The sequence below is a fragment of the Hylobates moloch genome, unplaced genomic scaffold (assembly GCF_009828535.3).
Source record: "Hylobates moloch isolate HMO894 unplaced genomic scaffold, HMol_V3 SCAFFOLD_22, whole genome shotgun sequence".
NCBI classification, from domain to species: domain Eukaryota; kingdom Metazoa; phylum Chordata; class Mammalia; order Primates; family Hylobatidae; genus Hylobates; species Hylobates moloch.
This window is the reverse complement of record NW_026652297.1, coordinates 33,772,076-33,789,569: the sequence shown is the minus strand read 5'-3', so window position 1 is coordinate 33,789,569 and position 17,494 is coordinate 33,772,076. Positions and strand designations below refer to the sequence as shown.

Sequence of the window (17,494 nt, the reverse complement as noted above, 5' to 3'; positions counted from 1 at the left end):
CACATCCTCTCCAGCACCTGTTGTTTCCTGACTTTTTAATGATGGCCATTCTAACTGGTGTAAGATGGTATCTCATTGTGGTTTTGATTTGCATTTCTCTGATGGCCAGTGATGATGAGCATTTTTGCATGTGTTTTTTGGCTGCATAAATGTCTTCTTTTGAGAAGTGTCTGTTCATGTCCTTCGCCCACTTTTTGATGGGGTTGTTTGTTTTTTTCTTGTAAATTTGTTTGAGTTCATTGTAGATTCTGGATATTAGCCCTTTGTCAGATGAGTAGGTTGTGAAAATTTTCTCCCATTTTGTAGGTTGTGTGTTCACTCTGATGGTAGTTTCTTTTGCTGTGCAGAAGCTCTTTAGTTTAATTAGATCCCATTTGTCAATTTTGGCTTTTGTTGCCATTGCTTTGGGTGTTTTAGACATGAAATCCTTGCCCATGCCTATGTCCTGAATGGTAATGCCTAGGTTTTCTTCTAGGGTTTTTATGGTTTTAGGTCTAACATTTAAGTCTTTAATCCATCTTGAATTAATTTTTGTATAAGGTGTAAGGAAGGGATCCAGTTTCAGCTTTCTACATGTGGCTAGCCAGTTTTCCCAGCACCGTTTATTAAATAGGGAATCCTTTCCCCATTGCTTTTTTTGTCAGGTTTGTCAAAGATCAGATAGTTGTAGATATGTGGCATTATTTCTGAGGGCTCTGTTCTGTTCCATTGATCTATATCTCTGTTTTGGTACCAGTACCATGCTGTTTTGGTTACTGTAGCCTTGTAGTATAGTTTGAAGTCAGGTAGCATGATGCCTCCAGCTTTGTTCTTTTGGCTTAGGATTGACTTGGCGATGTGGGCTCTTTTTTGGTTCCATATGAACTTTAAAGTAGTTTTTTCCAATTCTGTGAAGAAAGTCACACCTGTTCTATTTATTGGTAGCTTGATGGGGATGGCATTGAATCTATAAATTACCTTGGGCAGTATGGCCATTTTCACGATATTGATTCTTCCAACCCATGAGCATGGAATGTTCTTCCATTTGTTTGTATCCTCTTTGATTTCATTGAGCAGTGGTTTGTAGTTCTCCTTGAAGAGGTCCTTCACGTCCCTTGTAAGTTGGATTCTTAGGTATTTGATTCTCTTTGAAGCAATTGTGAATGGGAGTTCACTCATGATTTGGCTCTCTGTTTGTCTGTTATTGGTGTATAAGAATGCTTGTGATTTTTGTACATTGATTTTGTATCCTGAGAGTTTGCTGAAGTTGCTAATCAGCTTAAGGAGATTTTGGGCTGAGATGATGGGGTTTTCTAGATATACAATCATGTCATCTGCAAACAGGGACAATTTGACTTCCTCTTTTCCTAATTGAATACCCTTTATTTCCTTCTCCTGCCTAATTGCCCTGGCCAGGACTTCCAACACTATGTTGAATAGGAGTGGTGAGAGAGGGCATCCCTGTCTTGTGCCAGTTTTCAAAGGGAATGCTTCCAGTTTTTGCCCATTCAGGATGATATTGGCTGTGGGTTTGTCATAGATAGCTCTTATTATTTTGAGATACGTCCCATCAATACCTAATTTATTGAGAGTTTTTAGCATGAAGGGTTGTTGAATTTTCTCAAAGGCCTTTTCTGCATCTATTGAGATAATCATGTGGTTTTTGTCTTTGGTTCTGTTTATATGCTGGATTACATTTATTGATTTGCGTATGTTGAACCAGCCTTGCATCCCAGGGATGAATCCCACTTGATCATGGTGGATAAGCTTTTTGATGTGCTGCTGTATTTGGTTGGCTAGTATTTTATTGAGGATTTTTGCATCAATGTTCATCAAGGATATTGGTCTAAAATTCTCTTTTTTTGGTTGTGTCTCTGCCCGGCTTTGGTATCAGGATGATGCTGGCCTCATAAAATGAGTTAAGGAGGATTCCCTCTGTTTCTGTTGATTGGAATAGTTTCAGAAGGAATGGTACCAGTTCCTCCTTGTACCTCTGGTAGAATCCATCAGGTCCTGGACTCTTTTTGGTTGGTAAGCTATTGATTATTGCCACAATTTCAGAGCCTGTTATTGGTCTATTCAGAGATTCAACTTCCTCCTGGTTTAGTCTCGGGAGGGTGTATGTGTCGAGGAATTTATCCATTTCTTCTAGATTTTCTAGTTTATTTGTGTAGAGGTGTTTATAGTATTCTCTGATGGTAGTTTCTATTTCTGTGGGATCGGTGGTGATATCCCCTTTATCATTTTTTATTGCGTCTATTTGATTCTTCTCTCTTTTCTTCTTTATTAGTCTTGCTAGTGGTCTATCAATTTTGTTGATCTTTTCAGAAAACCAGCTCCTGGATTCATTAATTTTTTGAAGGGTTTTTTGTGTCTCTATTTCCTTCAGTTCTGCTCTGATTTTAGTTATTTCTTGCCTTCTGCTAGCTTTTGAATGTGTTTGCTCTTGCTTTTCTAGTTCTTTTAATTATGATGTTAGGGTGTCAATTTTAGATCTTTCCTGCTTTCTCTTGTGGGCATTTAGTGCTATAAATTTCCCTCTACACACTGCTTTGAATGTGTCCCAGAGATTCTGGTATGTTGTGTCTTTGTTCTCATTGGTTTGAAAGAACATCTTTATTTCTGCCTTCATTTTGTTATGTACCCAATAGTCATTCAGGAGCAGGTTGTTCAGTTTCCATGTAGTTGAGCGGTTTTGAGTGAGTTTCTTAATCCTGAGTTCTAGTTTGATTGCACTGTGGTCTGAGAGACAGTTTGTTATAATTTCTCTTCTTTTACATTTGCTGAGGAGAGCTTTACTTCCAACTATGTGGTCAATTTTGGAATAGGTGTGGTGTGGTGCTGGAAAAAAATGTATATTCTGTTGATTTGGGGTGGAGAGTTCTGTAGATGTCTATTAGGTCCACTTTGTGCAGAGCTGAGTTCAATTCCTGGGTATCCTTGTTAACTTTGTCTCATTGATCTGTCTAATGTTGACAGTGGGGTGTTAAAGTCTCCCATTATTATTGTGTGGGAGTCTAAGTCTCTTTGTAGGTCACTGAGGACTTGCTTTAAGAATGTGGGTGCTCCTGTATTGGGTGCATATATATTTAGGATAGTTAGCTCTTCTTGTTGAATTGATCCCTTTACCATTATGTAATGGCCTTCTTTGTCTCTTTTGATCTTTGTTGGTTTAAAGTCTGTTATATCAGAGACTAGGATTGCAACCCCTGCCTTTTTTTTGTTTTCCATTTACTTGGTAGATCTTCCTCCATCTTTTTATTTTGAGCCTATGTGTGTCTCTGCACATGAAATGGGTTTCCTGAATACAGCACACTGATGGGTCTTGACTCTTTATCCAATTTGCCAGTCTGTGTCTTTTAATTGGAGCATTTAGCCCATTTACATTTAAGGTTAATATTGTTATGTGTGAATTTGGTCCTGTCATTATGATGTTAGCTGGTTATTTTGCTCGTTAGTTGATGCAGTTTCTTCCTAGCCTCGATGGTCTTTACAATTTGGCATGATTTTGCAGTGGCTGGTACCGGTTGTTCCTTTCCATGTTTAGTGCTTCCTTCAGGAGCTCTTGTAGGGCAGGCCTGGTGGTGACAAAATTTCTCAGCATTTGCTTGTCTGTAAAGGATTTTATTTCTCCTTCACTTATGAAGCTTAGTTTGGTTGGCTATGAAATTCTGGGTTGAAAATTCTTTTCTTTAAGAATGTTGAATATTGGCCCCCACTCTCTTCTGGCTTGTAGAGTTTCTGCCGAGAGATCAGCTGTTAGCCTGATGGGCTTCCCTTTGTGGGTAACCCGACCTTTCTCTCTGGCTGCCCTTAACATTTTTTCCTTCATTTCAACTTTGGTGAATCTGACAATTATGTGTCTTGGAGTTGCTCTTCTCGAGGAGTATCTTTGTGGCGTTCTCTGTATTTCCTGAATCTGAATGTTGGCCTGCCTTGCTAGATTGGGGAAGTTCTGGATAATATCCTGCAGAGTGTTTTCCAACTTGGTTGCATTCTCCCCGTCACTTTCAGGTACACCAATCAGACGTGGATTTGGTCTTTTCACATAGTCCCATATTTCTTGGAGGCTTTGTTCATTTCTTTTTATTCTTTTTTCTCTAAACTTCCCTTCTTGCTTCATTTCATTCATTTCATCTTCCATCGCTGTTACCCTTTCTTCCAGTTGATCGCATTGGCTCCTGACGCTTCTGCATTCTTCACGTAGTTCTCGAGCCTTGGCTTTCAGCTCTATCTGAGCTGAAGTTTTTTAAGTGGAGGGTGAGAACCAAAGTGGCAGTCAGTCCAGTCCCTGAATCCATTTCAGCAAATATTTAATAAGCATCTATCTATTGGGTTTTTCTAATCACACTGGGTCCTGAAGGAAAGTGTAACTTGTTTGCATGTTCTATTTCAGAGGGCAGGAATCATGTGATTTTAGAAAAGGTTTCATGTTAGGCGCTTAACATCCCATTCTTGGGATATTAGCATTTTTAGGCTTTAAGGGGAATAAACTTCACCTTAGTGGAAACAGTTGTTCCCCAATCTTGTCCACTTTAGGTAAGATGTAGCTGAAGAATGCAGGCATTTTGGAGTTTGAGAAATGTTTTTTCTGCTTTTGTCATGAAATATACCCTTGGACACCTTCCCATTTGTGGGGACATTAAATACCATAGGGAGAAAAGTGAAGATACGAGCTCTGGCCTGCAAGGACTGCCTGGCAGTGTGGGACACGTGCTTGAGCCTCACTTTCTTCTCTGGGAGGTGGCGGTAGGTGGGGCTGTGGAGAGCAGCAGCGGGGACAGAAGGAGCTGAGTGCTGGGAGGGGCGCAGAGGGGAGACTGTTCTGGTCAAGGAATTGAGGTGGAGGCCGAAGGTCTTGTTCTTCAGGCCTTGTCATGTGCAGTGGCCTAACTGCCACCAGGGGACCCTCCCTCATTCTGTCCCATTGGCTGCTCACATAGTCTTTAATGCACCCTGGTCCTAGCTGTCCTGGCCTCAGACCACCCCAGGAACTCCCCAGTGTTTGCAGGGTAAAGTACACATTCCTTTTATTTCCTTGGTCCTTCCACCTTATTTTCCTTTTTTCTTCTTTGACACAGGGTCTTGCTTTGTTGCCCAGGCTGGAGTGTGGTGGTGTGATCATAGCTCACTGCAGCCTCCAACACCTGGGCTTAAGTGATCCTCCTGCCTCAGCCTCCTGAGGAGCTGGGACTACAGGTGTGCGCCACCACATCTGGCTCCAGTCCTTCCAGGTCTTTAAGCCTGATTGCTGTGTTTCCTCTCGAGTCCTCTCCACTGTGCCTTTTCTCAAATCCTGCCAGTGCCCCCTTACCTTCCGCAGAATCAGTTCCCTCTTATACTTTTCTTCCAAAAGCAGCCCCAAGGCACGAGTGGTCATAGTGGTGCCCTTAGGTGAAGCGAGGCTATTCCATGCTTGTAAACATGGTGAGCACCCTGCTGAGCGGGCTGGCTTCTTCGGGACTCTTCTCCCTACGGCTGGAGTCCAGACTCCCCAGTAGGAAGGAAGGCCTGGGCAGTCCGGCTGCGTGCCTGCAGGCTCTGTCTAGAAGGCCTGACTCCATCGAGGCCTCAGGTGCCCAGACGCACAAGAGCCAAAGCACCAGGACTGCTGAGGGCTGGGAGAAGGGAGGCGGGAGAGGTGGAGTCCACCCCTCTGGGCAGTTGAAGTTCAGTAACCGAGCAGCCACCAGCTGTGCCCTGTGGACCCAACAAGGAAGAAGCCCTACCTGCGGCTGTCCTGGCAGAATGGAGCCCTCGTGAGAGCCCAGCATGTGAGGCCAGGCCCGGTTCCTGCAGTCGGGTAGGGGGAGGGGAGGGGCAGAAGTGGCGTGTTCCCAGCTTCTTCCGGGATGAGCACATCTGCTCGGCTGCTTCTGTGTCCCACAGCCACTCCGCAGCAACAGAATGATGCTCTGGTTCCTTCTCTCCCCCAGCCTTCCCTTTTCCTGGCCTGATGATTCTTTCCTCTGTCTCTTTAATGTTCCCTGGCCCATGTGTCCACAAGTAACCAGGCCCTTTCCTGTGGCTCTTATCTCCTCCCCCCTGCTCTGTCGCTGGAGTTGCATTACTGATCTGCCTCTTTGGACTTCAAATATTCTTCCGGTCATGTTGTGTCCCTGCCCGGTCAGTCTCTCTGGCCTTCAGCTGTCTTCTTGCTTTGCTCAGGACTCAGTGGGGACCCCCTTCGTCTCCTGAGTAGGGTTAGTTTCCGATGCCCAGGGCCTCCTGCAGATCTGTGCCATCTTGGGCTCTGGGTTTGTGCTCCAGCCACCCTGGCCTCCTTCCTCCTACCCTCCTGTGACTATACTCCTTCCTCTCCCCAGCCATCAGAGCCTGGCATGGCTTTCACCTCCTGCCGGAAGTCTTTCTGTATCTTTCCTGTCTCATAATGCTTGTCTGTACAGGCCCAGTCCTCGGTTCACATGTGCATATGTGATTGGAGGGAGGGAGGGAGCGTCGTGTGTGTAAGTGCACCACGTGTGTTGGTGATCTTGGCATGCGGCCTGTTTCCCTGGCTGGGGGAGGAGCCCCTTGCTGGGTCCCTTGCTCCTTGGAGGGTATGGAGCCTCTCACACTTGCAGACCTGTTGAGCCGATTCCCCTCGGGCAGGTCCTGGCCCTCCAGCCTGTGCAGCGGAAGCCTTTCTGCTACCCCTGTTCTGTCCTCTCGACCCCTGACCTGCACACTTGCCTCCTCAGCCCGTGCCCCGCATCATGGTGCAGTCAGCCGGCCCGGACATCAGGGTGACCAGGATGGAGGAGGTGAGTCTGTCGGGCCGCAGGTGGCCACCCCACCTACAGCGAGCGGGTGGCCCTGATGCTGAAACTGTTGAGTCCACACCCACAGTTTTTGATGTTAGCATTCCTGTTTTGGTAATTAGTTATAATATAGGTCACTGCCTTCTCCTTCTCTATTTTCCTTGTTATACTTTTCTGTTTTCAACTTGTTAATCATATGATTGCTAAACTTTTAGGTGCTTGACTGCTAATGTGGTCTGCTGCCTTAATAGCCCACAGCTAGGCAGAGGAGATTTCTATAAACAGAACAATCTCCTTCTTCTAAATGTTTGCTTAATTCTCAGTTTTACATTTCATTCTAATTCATGATATCAGCGTGAAAAGACGAATGCTAAGCTGTGGAGAAAATAGTCTCTTATGATCTCCCACAGATCAACAGCACTTCTAATCTTATGAATAGCAAATCTATTTTCTCCCACTGTGCTTTCATTCTCTTAGGAAATGCTGTATCTTCTTAGGAAAATTTTCTTTATTAAAACAGCAGCAACAGAGGCACAATAATTAGAAAGAATATTCAGATCTCCATGAATTTACTTCTATCTGAATGACCCTTTTACCCCACTGCACACTGGGCATTCACGAATTTGCTGTGGCCGGGATCGGGGTGCCCCCTCCCCTGGGAGTGGTGCTGGTCTCTTCGCTGACGCAGGTTTGAGTGTCCCCGGTCAGTGGGATGGTCAGAGCAGGTCCCTTGCCAGTGAAGGCAGCAGCTTCTGTAGCTCATCATGGTGGTTTTCCAAGCTTGGGCTTTTGCAGACATCTCCAGAAATGTCTCCTTCAGTGGCAAGGGTATAATCCAGAGATGGCATCTGGGTTTCAACTCACAAATCAACTCCAGTCGAGTGGGGACGGGGCCTGGAGTGCCAGTCGGTGCTTTCCACCATCCTGCTCCCTTCCTTGTTGACACTGCAGCTCTGCCCCCAATTCCTGCCTTTTTGCTTAGTGCAGCCTTGGATAAGGGCTTTCCCCTCTGAAGGCCTGCTGTAGAATAATGCGATGATCCTTCCAGCCCAGCCCAAGCCAGTGACTTACGTGGAAGCCAATGGGATGATGATACTTGCAAATCTGAGGCATGCAGCTGGCCTTATCCTGGGACGGCCTGGCCTGGGGAAGTGACAGTGGCTGGCCTCACCTGGGGTGGGAGCAGGGAACAGAAGCCATTTCAGGACCCTGGTTACCATTCAGATTCCCGGCTGTCATAGTTTTGCGTATTCTTCCCTGCTGGGTCAGTGATATTAAAACTAAAATAGAAGAGAATAAATAAAACATGGACAATGTGCAAAGGAAAAATGATTGAAGGATTGCCTAATCTTTTAGAGTATTTGTGCTGGTGACAGTTATTGATCTATTGGATTGAGTAAATTTTGCAGCCTAGAGATTCATCACAAAAATGGGCTGTTACTCTCAAGAGGTGCTGTTAATTTCATACCCTGAAAGTGTGGCTGGTGGGGAAAAGAGGGCCCCTGGAAACGGGAATATAAAGGACAGTTCCTGGGAAAACGCATGATTTATCAAGCTGCTGAGGTAAGCCAAGTAACTGTAAGAGACTTATAGATCTTAGCCGCTTCCCCGTTCAAATAAATCCCGTATTTCAAATGGAAAATGACCATTCCTGTAATATAAATAATTTTTCCGTAAATATCGGAAAACATATTTCTTCTGGATAGCAGTGCTCTCCACCCCACCAATCTCATTCCCTGTTCCTGCCTTCTCCTTTTCTTTGGTCACTGTGAATAGGAATAGAAAGATGATCTGGCAGCCTCTTCACATGGCTTCAGTTATAGCCGAAAGAATACCCCGGAAACAATAGGATTTGGGCAAGTTGTGGCTGCTATCCCCCATGAGATGTGGGCGTTGCGTGTGTGTGTGTCCTCTGCCTGGGTGACTCAGACAGAGTGACCGACATGAGGAGAGCCGCTGGCCTCACTTGGTGGCTTCTCCCTGGGGGCTGCTTCCTGGCCTCTCTCCAGGGTCCGAGGCCCCCCCAACCCCTGACATGGCACCTGCTTTCCATAGCAGCCAGAGCAGCAGCCTTGGAGAGAAAGGGCCACGGCCCACAGGGAGCCTTCGCCCCCCTCCTCGCCCCCCTCCTCGCCCCCCTCCTCGCCCCCCTCCTCGCCCCCCTCCTCGCCCCCCTCCTCGCCCCCCTCCTCGCCCCCCTCCTCGTCCCCCTCCTCGCCCCCCTCCTCGTCCCCCTCCTCGTCCCCCTCCTCGTCCCCCTGCTGCCTTGCTCGGGATGCCCAGCCAGGCTGCAGGCCCGTGGCTCCTTGGTGGTGCCTGAGCTGGCCAGGCTGTGCTGAGTGTGTTTCAGTCCTCCGATGAGATCATTGTTTAGGTTTTGCCGGACAAAACAGTGCTCTTCTGGTCACTTTAGTGACTCAGTCTCTTCGTGAGGTTGGGGGTGGGCGGGGGCTTTGTCTCCATGGGAGGAAAGCTAACTAGCCCTAGCAGGGTTTTAGTGTGCACCTACTGTGTGCTGCCCTCTGTGGCGAGGGGCCTTGGTCTTTGTAGCATGCTGGCCCTGCATGGCAGGCCCTGGATTCTATTCTCTATGAAAGGTAAAAAGTAGATGGGGCAGGGGCTGTGGCCACGGTTAGTGCTCTTGAGCCTGGGCACACAGCACAGGGCCTGTGGGGTGCACCGTTGGCCCCTCAACCTTTGTCACTTTGGAAGCCAGGGCCATGTAGCCCTAAGTGGCAGAACCAGTGTGGGAACCAGGGCCTGGCCAGGTCCCAGCCATGTTCTTTATTTATTTATTTTGTGGAGATGGGGTCTCACTATGTTGGCCAGGCTGTTCTTGAACTCTTGGGCTCAAGCGATCTTCCGCCTTGCCCTCCATAAGCCCTGGGGTTACAGGCTGAGCCACTGCCCCTGGCCTCATGCTCTTTTCCAAGTCAAAGCTGCCTGTTTGGATAGTTTTGGAAAGTTTTCTGTTCTCAGCCCCTGCTTCCCCCTGTCCTGCTGCAGGCTCAGCCAGAGATGGGCCCTGACGTGCTGGTGCAGACGATGGGGGCCCCGGCCTTGAAGATCTGCGACAAACCCACCAAAGTGCCTTTCCCGCCGCCTGTCATAGCTGTCACAGCGGTCACCCCGGCTCCGGAGGCACAGGACGGGCCCCCCAGCCCCCTGAGTGAAGCCTCTAGCGGGTACTTCTCCCACAGCGTCTCCACCGCGACCCTGTCGGACACCCTGGGCCCCGGCCTGGACGCTGCGGCCCCGCCCGGGTCCATGCCCACCGCCCCTGAGGCCGAGCTCGAGGCGCCCATCAGTCACCTCCCGCCGCCCACGGCCGTCCCCGCCGAGGAGCCCCCTGGCCCCCAGCAGCTCGTGAGCCCCAGCCAGGAGCGCCCCGACCTCGAGGCCCCGGCGCCCGGCTCCCCCTTCCGCGTCCGGAGGGTGCGGGCCTCGGAGTTGCGCTCCTTCTCGCGCATGCTGGCCGGGGACCCCGGCTGCTTCCCGGGGGCCGAGGGGGATGCGCCGGCCGCGGGCGCCAGGGGACAGGCCCTGGCCTCTGATTCCGAGGAAGCTGACGAGGTCCCGGAGTGGCTCCGAGAGGGCGAGTTCGTCACCGTGGGTGCCCACAAAACGGGCGTGGTGAGATACGTGGGGCCCGCCGACTTCCAGGAGGGCACGTGGGTCGGTGTGGAGCTCGACCTGCCCTCAGGTGGGTACCGGGCACTCCGAGCTCCAGGGTGGTGCCGAGGGTCTCGGGAAGCAGGAGCGTGGCCGGCCTGGGAGGGGACAGGGTCCGGGCAGGAGAGGAGGGGCCGGGAGGCAGCGGCTTGGCTGAAGCTGCAGGAGCGGCTGGGCCTGCAGGGGTGAGGCTGGGGACAGGGCTAGTCCCTGGAGACGGCATGGAAGATTCCTGATGAGTTTGGCTACAAAGATCCTGTACCCATCCCCCCATCGCCATGGCTGTTCCTGCTTTTGTTCCGGTCTCCCCCGCCCTCTGCACTCCCTGGGCTCTGTTTTCTCATCCTTCACCGTAGAGCATCTCCCCTTTGCCGTTCCAGGAGGCTATTCCTCACCCCATCCGGACACATCTCGCTGGCCTCTGACTCGCCCTTATTTGGCAGTTTTGCCAGTTTCCATTTCATAGATTCAGCAAAAGAACCATTCTCCCGCCATCCAGCCCAGGCCTGGGTCCAGATGGAGAAGGGTCTGTTCCTCCACGGGGCAGGCCAGTCGTGCCTTAGTGGCTGGCCTGCACCTGCGCTTCCACAAGGCACTCCCCAGAGCCTGTCACCTCCTACCTGAGGCTGCAGGACTGGGGCTGTGCATCCTTGGTCACCACTGCTCACTGTCCTGGGAGGCGGTCACCCCAGGCCCTGGCCATATTCATTTAGCCAGTCAATGGCCAGTGTCCGAGTGCTGGCTGTGTAGGGCCTGTGCCGGGGGGTGGCAGTGTGGGCACATGGCCTCTGCAGAGGTAAGGGAGGTGCAGGGGGGCGTCTGCAGCTGGGCTGCCCTCCATGTCACCGTCTCCTTCCCCCGCAGGTAAGAATGACGGTTCCATCGGCGGGAAGCAGTACTTCAGGTGTAACCCTGGCTACGGGCTGCTGGTCAGGCCCAGCCGGGTCCGCAGGGCCACGGGCCCCGTGCGGCGGCGCAGCACAGGACTCCGGTTGGGTGCCCCCGAGGCCCGCCGGAGCGCCACCCTCTCAGGCTCCGCCACCAACCTGGCCTCGCTGACAGCTGCCCTGGCCAAGGCCGACAGGAGCCACAAGAACCCTGAGAACCGGAAATCCTGGGCCAGCTGAGCCGCTGCCTTAGGGCGAACTCTTCTGGGGGTGCCCGGCCCCTTTTGAGCCCTGCCAGTGACAGCCCTGGGGAGCCAGGAGCCCGGTGGCCCCTTCCCCAGGGGCAGGGCAGTGAATGCTTTTTGCACGACACAGGGCTGGTGACCTCCCTGGGCCTCTGGAAGCTTTGTTTCTTCTGTACCCGGGTAAAGTGGGGGCCTCAACTGTGCCTCCTCAGGTGGATGGAAGGTTCTGGGTGCCTGCAGGGGCTGGGGGATGCTAGGACTGAGGCCCTGGGTGGTGCAGCACCTGGTCATCTCGCTGTGTGCCTGTGCCTGTGCCTGGGGCCTTATGTTGCTCTTTCTATCATTTCCATTCTGGTGGCCCCACTAATGTCTTAACCTAAACCATAATTGTAACCAGTGCCTTTCCTCCCCACTGGAGGGCAAGCCCCCCACCCGCCCAGGATGTCCTGGCTCACTCCGCAAGCCCCCCAGCCTCCCACCCTGGTCCCAGGTTCCCGCAAGTGCCTCTGGGGGACCCCGCAGCCTCCCACCCTGGTCCCAGGTTCCACAAGTGCCTCTGGAGGGCCCTGGGCTCTGGCAGATGGTCCTGGTGCCCTAGACGCGGGCCGAGGGCCTGAGCCCCCCCATCCCTCCTCTGCCAGGGTTTCTTTGTGGGTGTCTTGGCATCTTTACACCTGGAAAGCCTCTTATGTTTGCCGTTTATTCCCTTCACAGAAGGCTTGGAATGTATTTATTTATATTTATTTTTTCAAAATCCGAAATCATTTGCGAGCCGCAATCGTCGTCTGCCTGTGCGTGGGGGCCCAGGGCCTGCCTTGCACGTTGCAGCCTCTCTGGCCATTGCAGAGCTGCTGACCTCCTGCCCAGGTAGAGGGTCCTGGGGACGGCAGAGGATAAAGCCCCCTCCTTACATCCCTCTGTTGCGGATCCATAGTGGCCTTACTCTTAACTTGGATGAGAGCAAAAACCTGGGAGAGTGATGTGCTTCTGTAGTCGGTGACAAAGGAAGAGGCATTGCTACTTTATTTGGTGCACTTTTGGTTTCTAGGAAGGTCTTTGGGTCATTTTAACTTCTTGGCAATTCCCAGACTCTCAGAGTGTGGGGCTGGGGCCTGGCGGCTGGGCTGGTGCAGGGAGCGTGCTGGTTTGTCTCCAGACCCTCACAGCAGCCACGCCCCCAGGCCCACCCCTGCATGGTGCGGGCGGGACAGCCGGAAGCTTCCGGGGTGGCCTCCACCTCCTTGCTGGGGCACTTCTGCTCCTGGAGCCTTTGGTGCCAGGTTTGTGGGATGGGGGTTAGCGTCTATGTGTGGAAGGCCACCAATCTAGGGACAGGAGTCCTGGGTCAAGATTCACACAGCCACTCTTGGAGCTAGTTCTCACATGTGGACAACACCTGGGAAGCGCTGCAGAAGGCTCTGGTTCTCTAGGGACTTGTAGTCTCCATGGTGGGCCTGTCCCAGCCCTGGCTGCGAGGACAGGTTGTCTTTCTCTCCCCAGGTGGTGAGGGACATGAAGGCCAAGGCCGGGCTGGCAGAGGGCCCGGCTCCAGGGCTCTCCCTGCCCTTAGGCAGTTTTGAGGGAACCCTGTGGCACCTGTCCCTGGATGAAAAGCTGTCACCTCTGCCTTGCCCTTTAACTCAACCCGCTTCCCAGCACAGCGGCTTTCTTTTTAAAACCTGTTTCACTGAGAAGTTTGTTTTTGGGTCCGCTGGTGTCACTGTGGCCTGGGTGAGAGGCCAGCACTGCTGTTACCCTGAGGGGGAACGCCTGGGCCGCGTAGTGGGGACGCTCTGGGAATGTTGGCGGACGGGCAGTGTGGGTGGGACCTGGCACTTTGTGGTGGCTGAGCCATCCACCCAGCAGCGGCCTCCTGTAGCGCCGTCTGGGGAAAGTCCTGGGGGACGTATGTTGTGCTTTTTACCATCGGTTTGACTTACAGTGGAGTAGAACGAGCCAGAGTTCCTGACTTGAGCAGGTGGATTTGGGCCCAGGCCCTGTTCACTCTTGCTTCTCGGTGCAGACTAATGTCAGCTCGTGGCTGGGAAAGAGGGACGTGCAGTGATGTGGTCACTAAGGCAATGAGCTCCACCGGCCCCGGGCCAGCACTTGGCAGGCAGGAGGTGTGGTCTCGAGAGTGGCGGGCCAGGGTGGGCTGGGCTCCGTCTTCTATCTTCTTTTCTTGCCTCCCTGACCAGCAGACTCACCTCCCAAGAACGCCTGTCCACCCGCCCGCCTTAGGACTCCCGGTGCGCTCCTGGAAGGCCCCAGGAGTGGCACCCTAGTGTGGGTCGGCCTGCAGATGGCACCCAAGGCCGGGAAGGGCAGTAACTACACACACGGCGCTGTCAGACATGGGGGTGGGGGATGCTTCTGGGGGCCCTGCCCCCCCATTGTGTGCCCAGAACATCCCTGGCCCCACCCTGCCACTTCCCTCAGGCCCTTATGAAGGACTGAGGCTCCAGGGTGAGAAGGCTCACTTCTGCCCCGGGCACTGCGTCCGGCAGCAGAGGGGACAGGGGGCAGGTGTGTGACTGGGTTCCTGGGTACCCAGGCCTGACCAGAGGGAGCGGGAGGGCAGAGGTGAGGAGGGGGAAGGCGTTTCTGGGCCCAGCAAGGTTCAACAAGAGAACGGAGCTGGGAATGTGACTGCTGGAGCCTGAGAGGTGGAGGAGTTCAGATCCCCCGTTACTTCCTAGCATTTTCTCCTCTTGCCTTAAAAGTTCCCTGTATGTGAAACAGGAAGTCCTGAGTGTTTGTTGGTGGCTGTGCGCACGCACACAAGATGGGAGTCACCCTGTGCTTCCTGCCCAAGATACTGACCCATTGAACCGCAAAGCATCTTTCTCTGCAAAGTCCGTGGTGCCTTCCTGGTGGGCTGCAGACACTAATGGTGTTGGGGGGTCTTGGAACAGCTTCTCTATGTGTGCATTCATGTAAATGCGAAGAGTTCACATGTAAAGAAGTGACTTTGATTCCGTGATTATATTGATTTGGTACACAGTAAATGGGAGTTTAAAAAATCCAAAGACTCTAATGACTTGTAAAGACTCTAATGATTTGTATCATGTAATGAACTAAACCACCTGTAATTTTGTACCATGTATGTCTTTCCATCAAATGACCAACAGCTTCTCAATAAAACCAGACGATTTCTCACCTGCATCATGTCCGAGGCCAGTCTTCTTGCTTCTCCTTCCCCTGACCCCGACACGGGGTTTTGGGGCTCCTGGCAGGCCATCCTGTCATGGTGTGGCCTTGTTCTCAGCAAAGGTGGTGGTGGGGCTTTTCCAGACTGAGACTGGGAGGAGGAGGATCGGGGAACAGCAGCAGGCCGTGCTTGCCTCCTCAGCCCATGGACTCCAGAGGCCGAACTCTTCATGATTTGGACTTAAGAGCTCAGGGAGGCCCCCCGGTTCCGAGTCATCTTTCCTTGTTTGGACTTCAGCCCCTTACAGAAGCCAGGAACCATGGAAACTTTCAGGGGCCCTTCGACCCCAGGTAAGTGGTGCTACTGGGAGACAGGTGACCTGGTAGGGACTGTCCTTGGCTGTCAGGCATAACTCCACTGTCTGCCGTGACCTTCGTGTTAGTCCCCACACTGGACCTCCCCTCTCCCCTCAAACTGGGGTGAGAGGACTTTCCCCTGCTACAGAGGTGGGCAGCCTCTGGTGGGGGGGTTCTGTAACAAGGTGTTTTGGGAAGGGGGGGGATCATGGTTGTGGGGCTGACATTGGTGTTGCCTGGCCCTGCTCGCTGATGAGGCCTGCATTTTGCAGCCACCCCGCCCAGCTGTGCCCAGCGTGGGCCTAGAACGGTACTGAGGATGCTGGGTCCAGCCTTCGAGCCAGGGAAGATGATTTGGCTTCCTTCCATTCGCCAGTAGATTCCCACTCAGCCACAAGGCCTCAGTCCAGTACCAGTGAGGGATGCCGGCAGCCAGTGCACGTTCCCACAAGGACGCAGAGGCGCTTGTGGCCCCGTGTAAAGCTTTTCTTGCTGTGCCAGTGAATCAGTCGGCCCTTGGATATGAAATACACTTGCAAGTGGAGGGCTCAGCCACTCCGAGGGCTGACCAGAGCTGTCCATCAGCCAGCACAGCCGGGCAGGGCTGGTTTACATTCCTCAGTGCAGAAGAATGCTCGGAGACAAGCGCTACCGAATAATGACAGAAATTTGGCAGCAGGAGATGCCCTGCTCTGAATGAGGCAGGAATCTGAACGTAGAATTGATATAGCACCTAGAGTGGATCTTATTTTTCAAGCTGCTACTATCTTGCAACTCAATGAGATGCCTTTGTTTGCCTAAGGCCGTGTGGTTTTTTCAGTCACCCAGACCCTGAAATGGGCTCTAATGGATGTCACGCCCAGTTCATTCCTTTCACTGTCAGTCACTTAACTAACATTCACATACTTACCCTGTGCCTATCCTCATGGAGTGTGCAGAAGCAAGTTGTCCTGATGGGTGCCATGGTAGGATGGCACTGATGCACCCAGGAGGGCCTGGGGGGTTGAGGGAGTCGGCCCTAGAGTGCTCTGAGGACACAGGGCAGTCGGGAGATGTCTGGGCTATGTGGTGCGCATGGAGAAGGGTTGGGTGGGCTGTGGGAAGGTTGGTTCATCAGTGCTTCTGATCTGGGCCAAGAAAGGGGAACATGGGTGGGGATGTCCTCAGGGCTGGCCCCTACCCTCACACCCCCACCCCAAACCCCTCCTCGCCTCTACTTGGCAACTTGAGCAGGGTTTGCGGCAGCTGAAAATTTTGCATAATCTTTTCTCATGATGCATGTGAAGAAGACACACCCTTTGTGTCTTAGGTTTCCTCTGAGAAGGGAGAGGGAAGCCGGGGCACCTTGTCCTCGAGTCCTGCTTAAGAATTTGATGCCAACCAATGGAAGCCTTTAGAGAAAACCAATAATGAAAGCTTGGCTTTATTTACCGTGTTTTTTATTTACTGCTGAAGGTGCGGCCCCAAGAGAGACAGAGCTCTTTTAAGAAAATGAGGTTCAGGGCGTGGCCTGGAATGGAAGAGAAAAGCTGCATGGGCTTCAGCCGCTCAGCGTTAAGTCAGAGGCTGCACTCCCAGTGTGGGGAGAGCTGCTAGGATCCTGATGGTTTTAGGGGCAGCCAGATCTTTGTGATCATGTAGCTTGAAGATGGTGGGGAGAAGGCAGGCCGGGTGGGCATGTGCCATACTGAGGGTACAGTCTGGGGACTCCCAGAAGGCACAGTCTCTCCTGGTGTCATCTAGACACGTGCCAAACACAGGCTGGAGGGTCAGGGAGTGGGACGTATAGAGGGGCTTTCCTGGCTCAGTGTTGCCCTCTTACCCAGGTGGCGTGCAGCAGTCCGCGTGAGCCTTCCCCAGTCACTTTAAATGCACAAAGGGACCACTGTTCAAAATGGAACACTTCCTTCTCTTTGTTTGGGTCGATCACTTCCCAAATGATCACTTTGATCCAAAGAAATCCCAGCCAGTCTGTATTCAGTTATACATTTTATTCTCTAATAGGTACAATACTAAAATAAACACAAATTAAAAAAAAGTTTTATTAAAACAAAACTGTACAAAAAAGCAGTATACTACATTTTAATTACAGAACAGTCTACTGTCCAAAAGGCACTAATCCAGAATAGGAGATACAATGATACAGGACTCATTTGAACTATTTTATTCAATACAATAGAGCGCTTGTTTCTTTGACCATTTACATCTAGAAACAAGGGCTTTTTGCTACAGCCATTACACATTGTTATAAATATGAGTCCTACGGGTGAAGGTGCAGTATCACTCTCCCTAGAGGAGGTTCCCATTAGTGGGACCACAGTGGAGCTCAGAGGCGGATGGCAGCAGTGGGTGGGGCCTGGGACCTGCCAAATGGTTGGCCCGTCAGCCCCTGGGCACCCGGAGCTTGTCTTTCAGCCTGGCCTCTGGTGGTTGGTTTCTGGCC

At 51.9% G+C, this 17,494-nt stretch overlaps 1 protein-coding gene across 1 annotated transcript in view; it reads left to right on the top strand.

Moving 5' to 3' along the window:
* KIF13B (kinesin family member 13B) overlaps positions 1 to 14,709 on the top strand; it is a 126,875-nt gene extending 112,166 nt beyond the window's left edge. The window contains exons 35-36 of the mRNA XM_032143565.2: positions 9,747 to 10,443; positions 11,277 to 14,709. Coding sequence (XP_031999456.1) covers positions 9,747 to 10,443; positions 11,277 to 11,539 — 960 coding nt within the window. The 3' untranslated portion in view covers positions 11,540 to 14,709. The remainder of the gene's footprint in view (positions 1 to 9,746; positions 10,444 to 11,276) is intronic.
* The last annotated feature ends 2,785 nt before the right edge of the window (positions 14,710 to 17,494 follow it).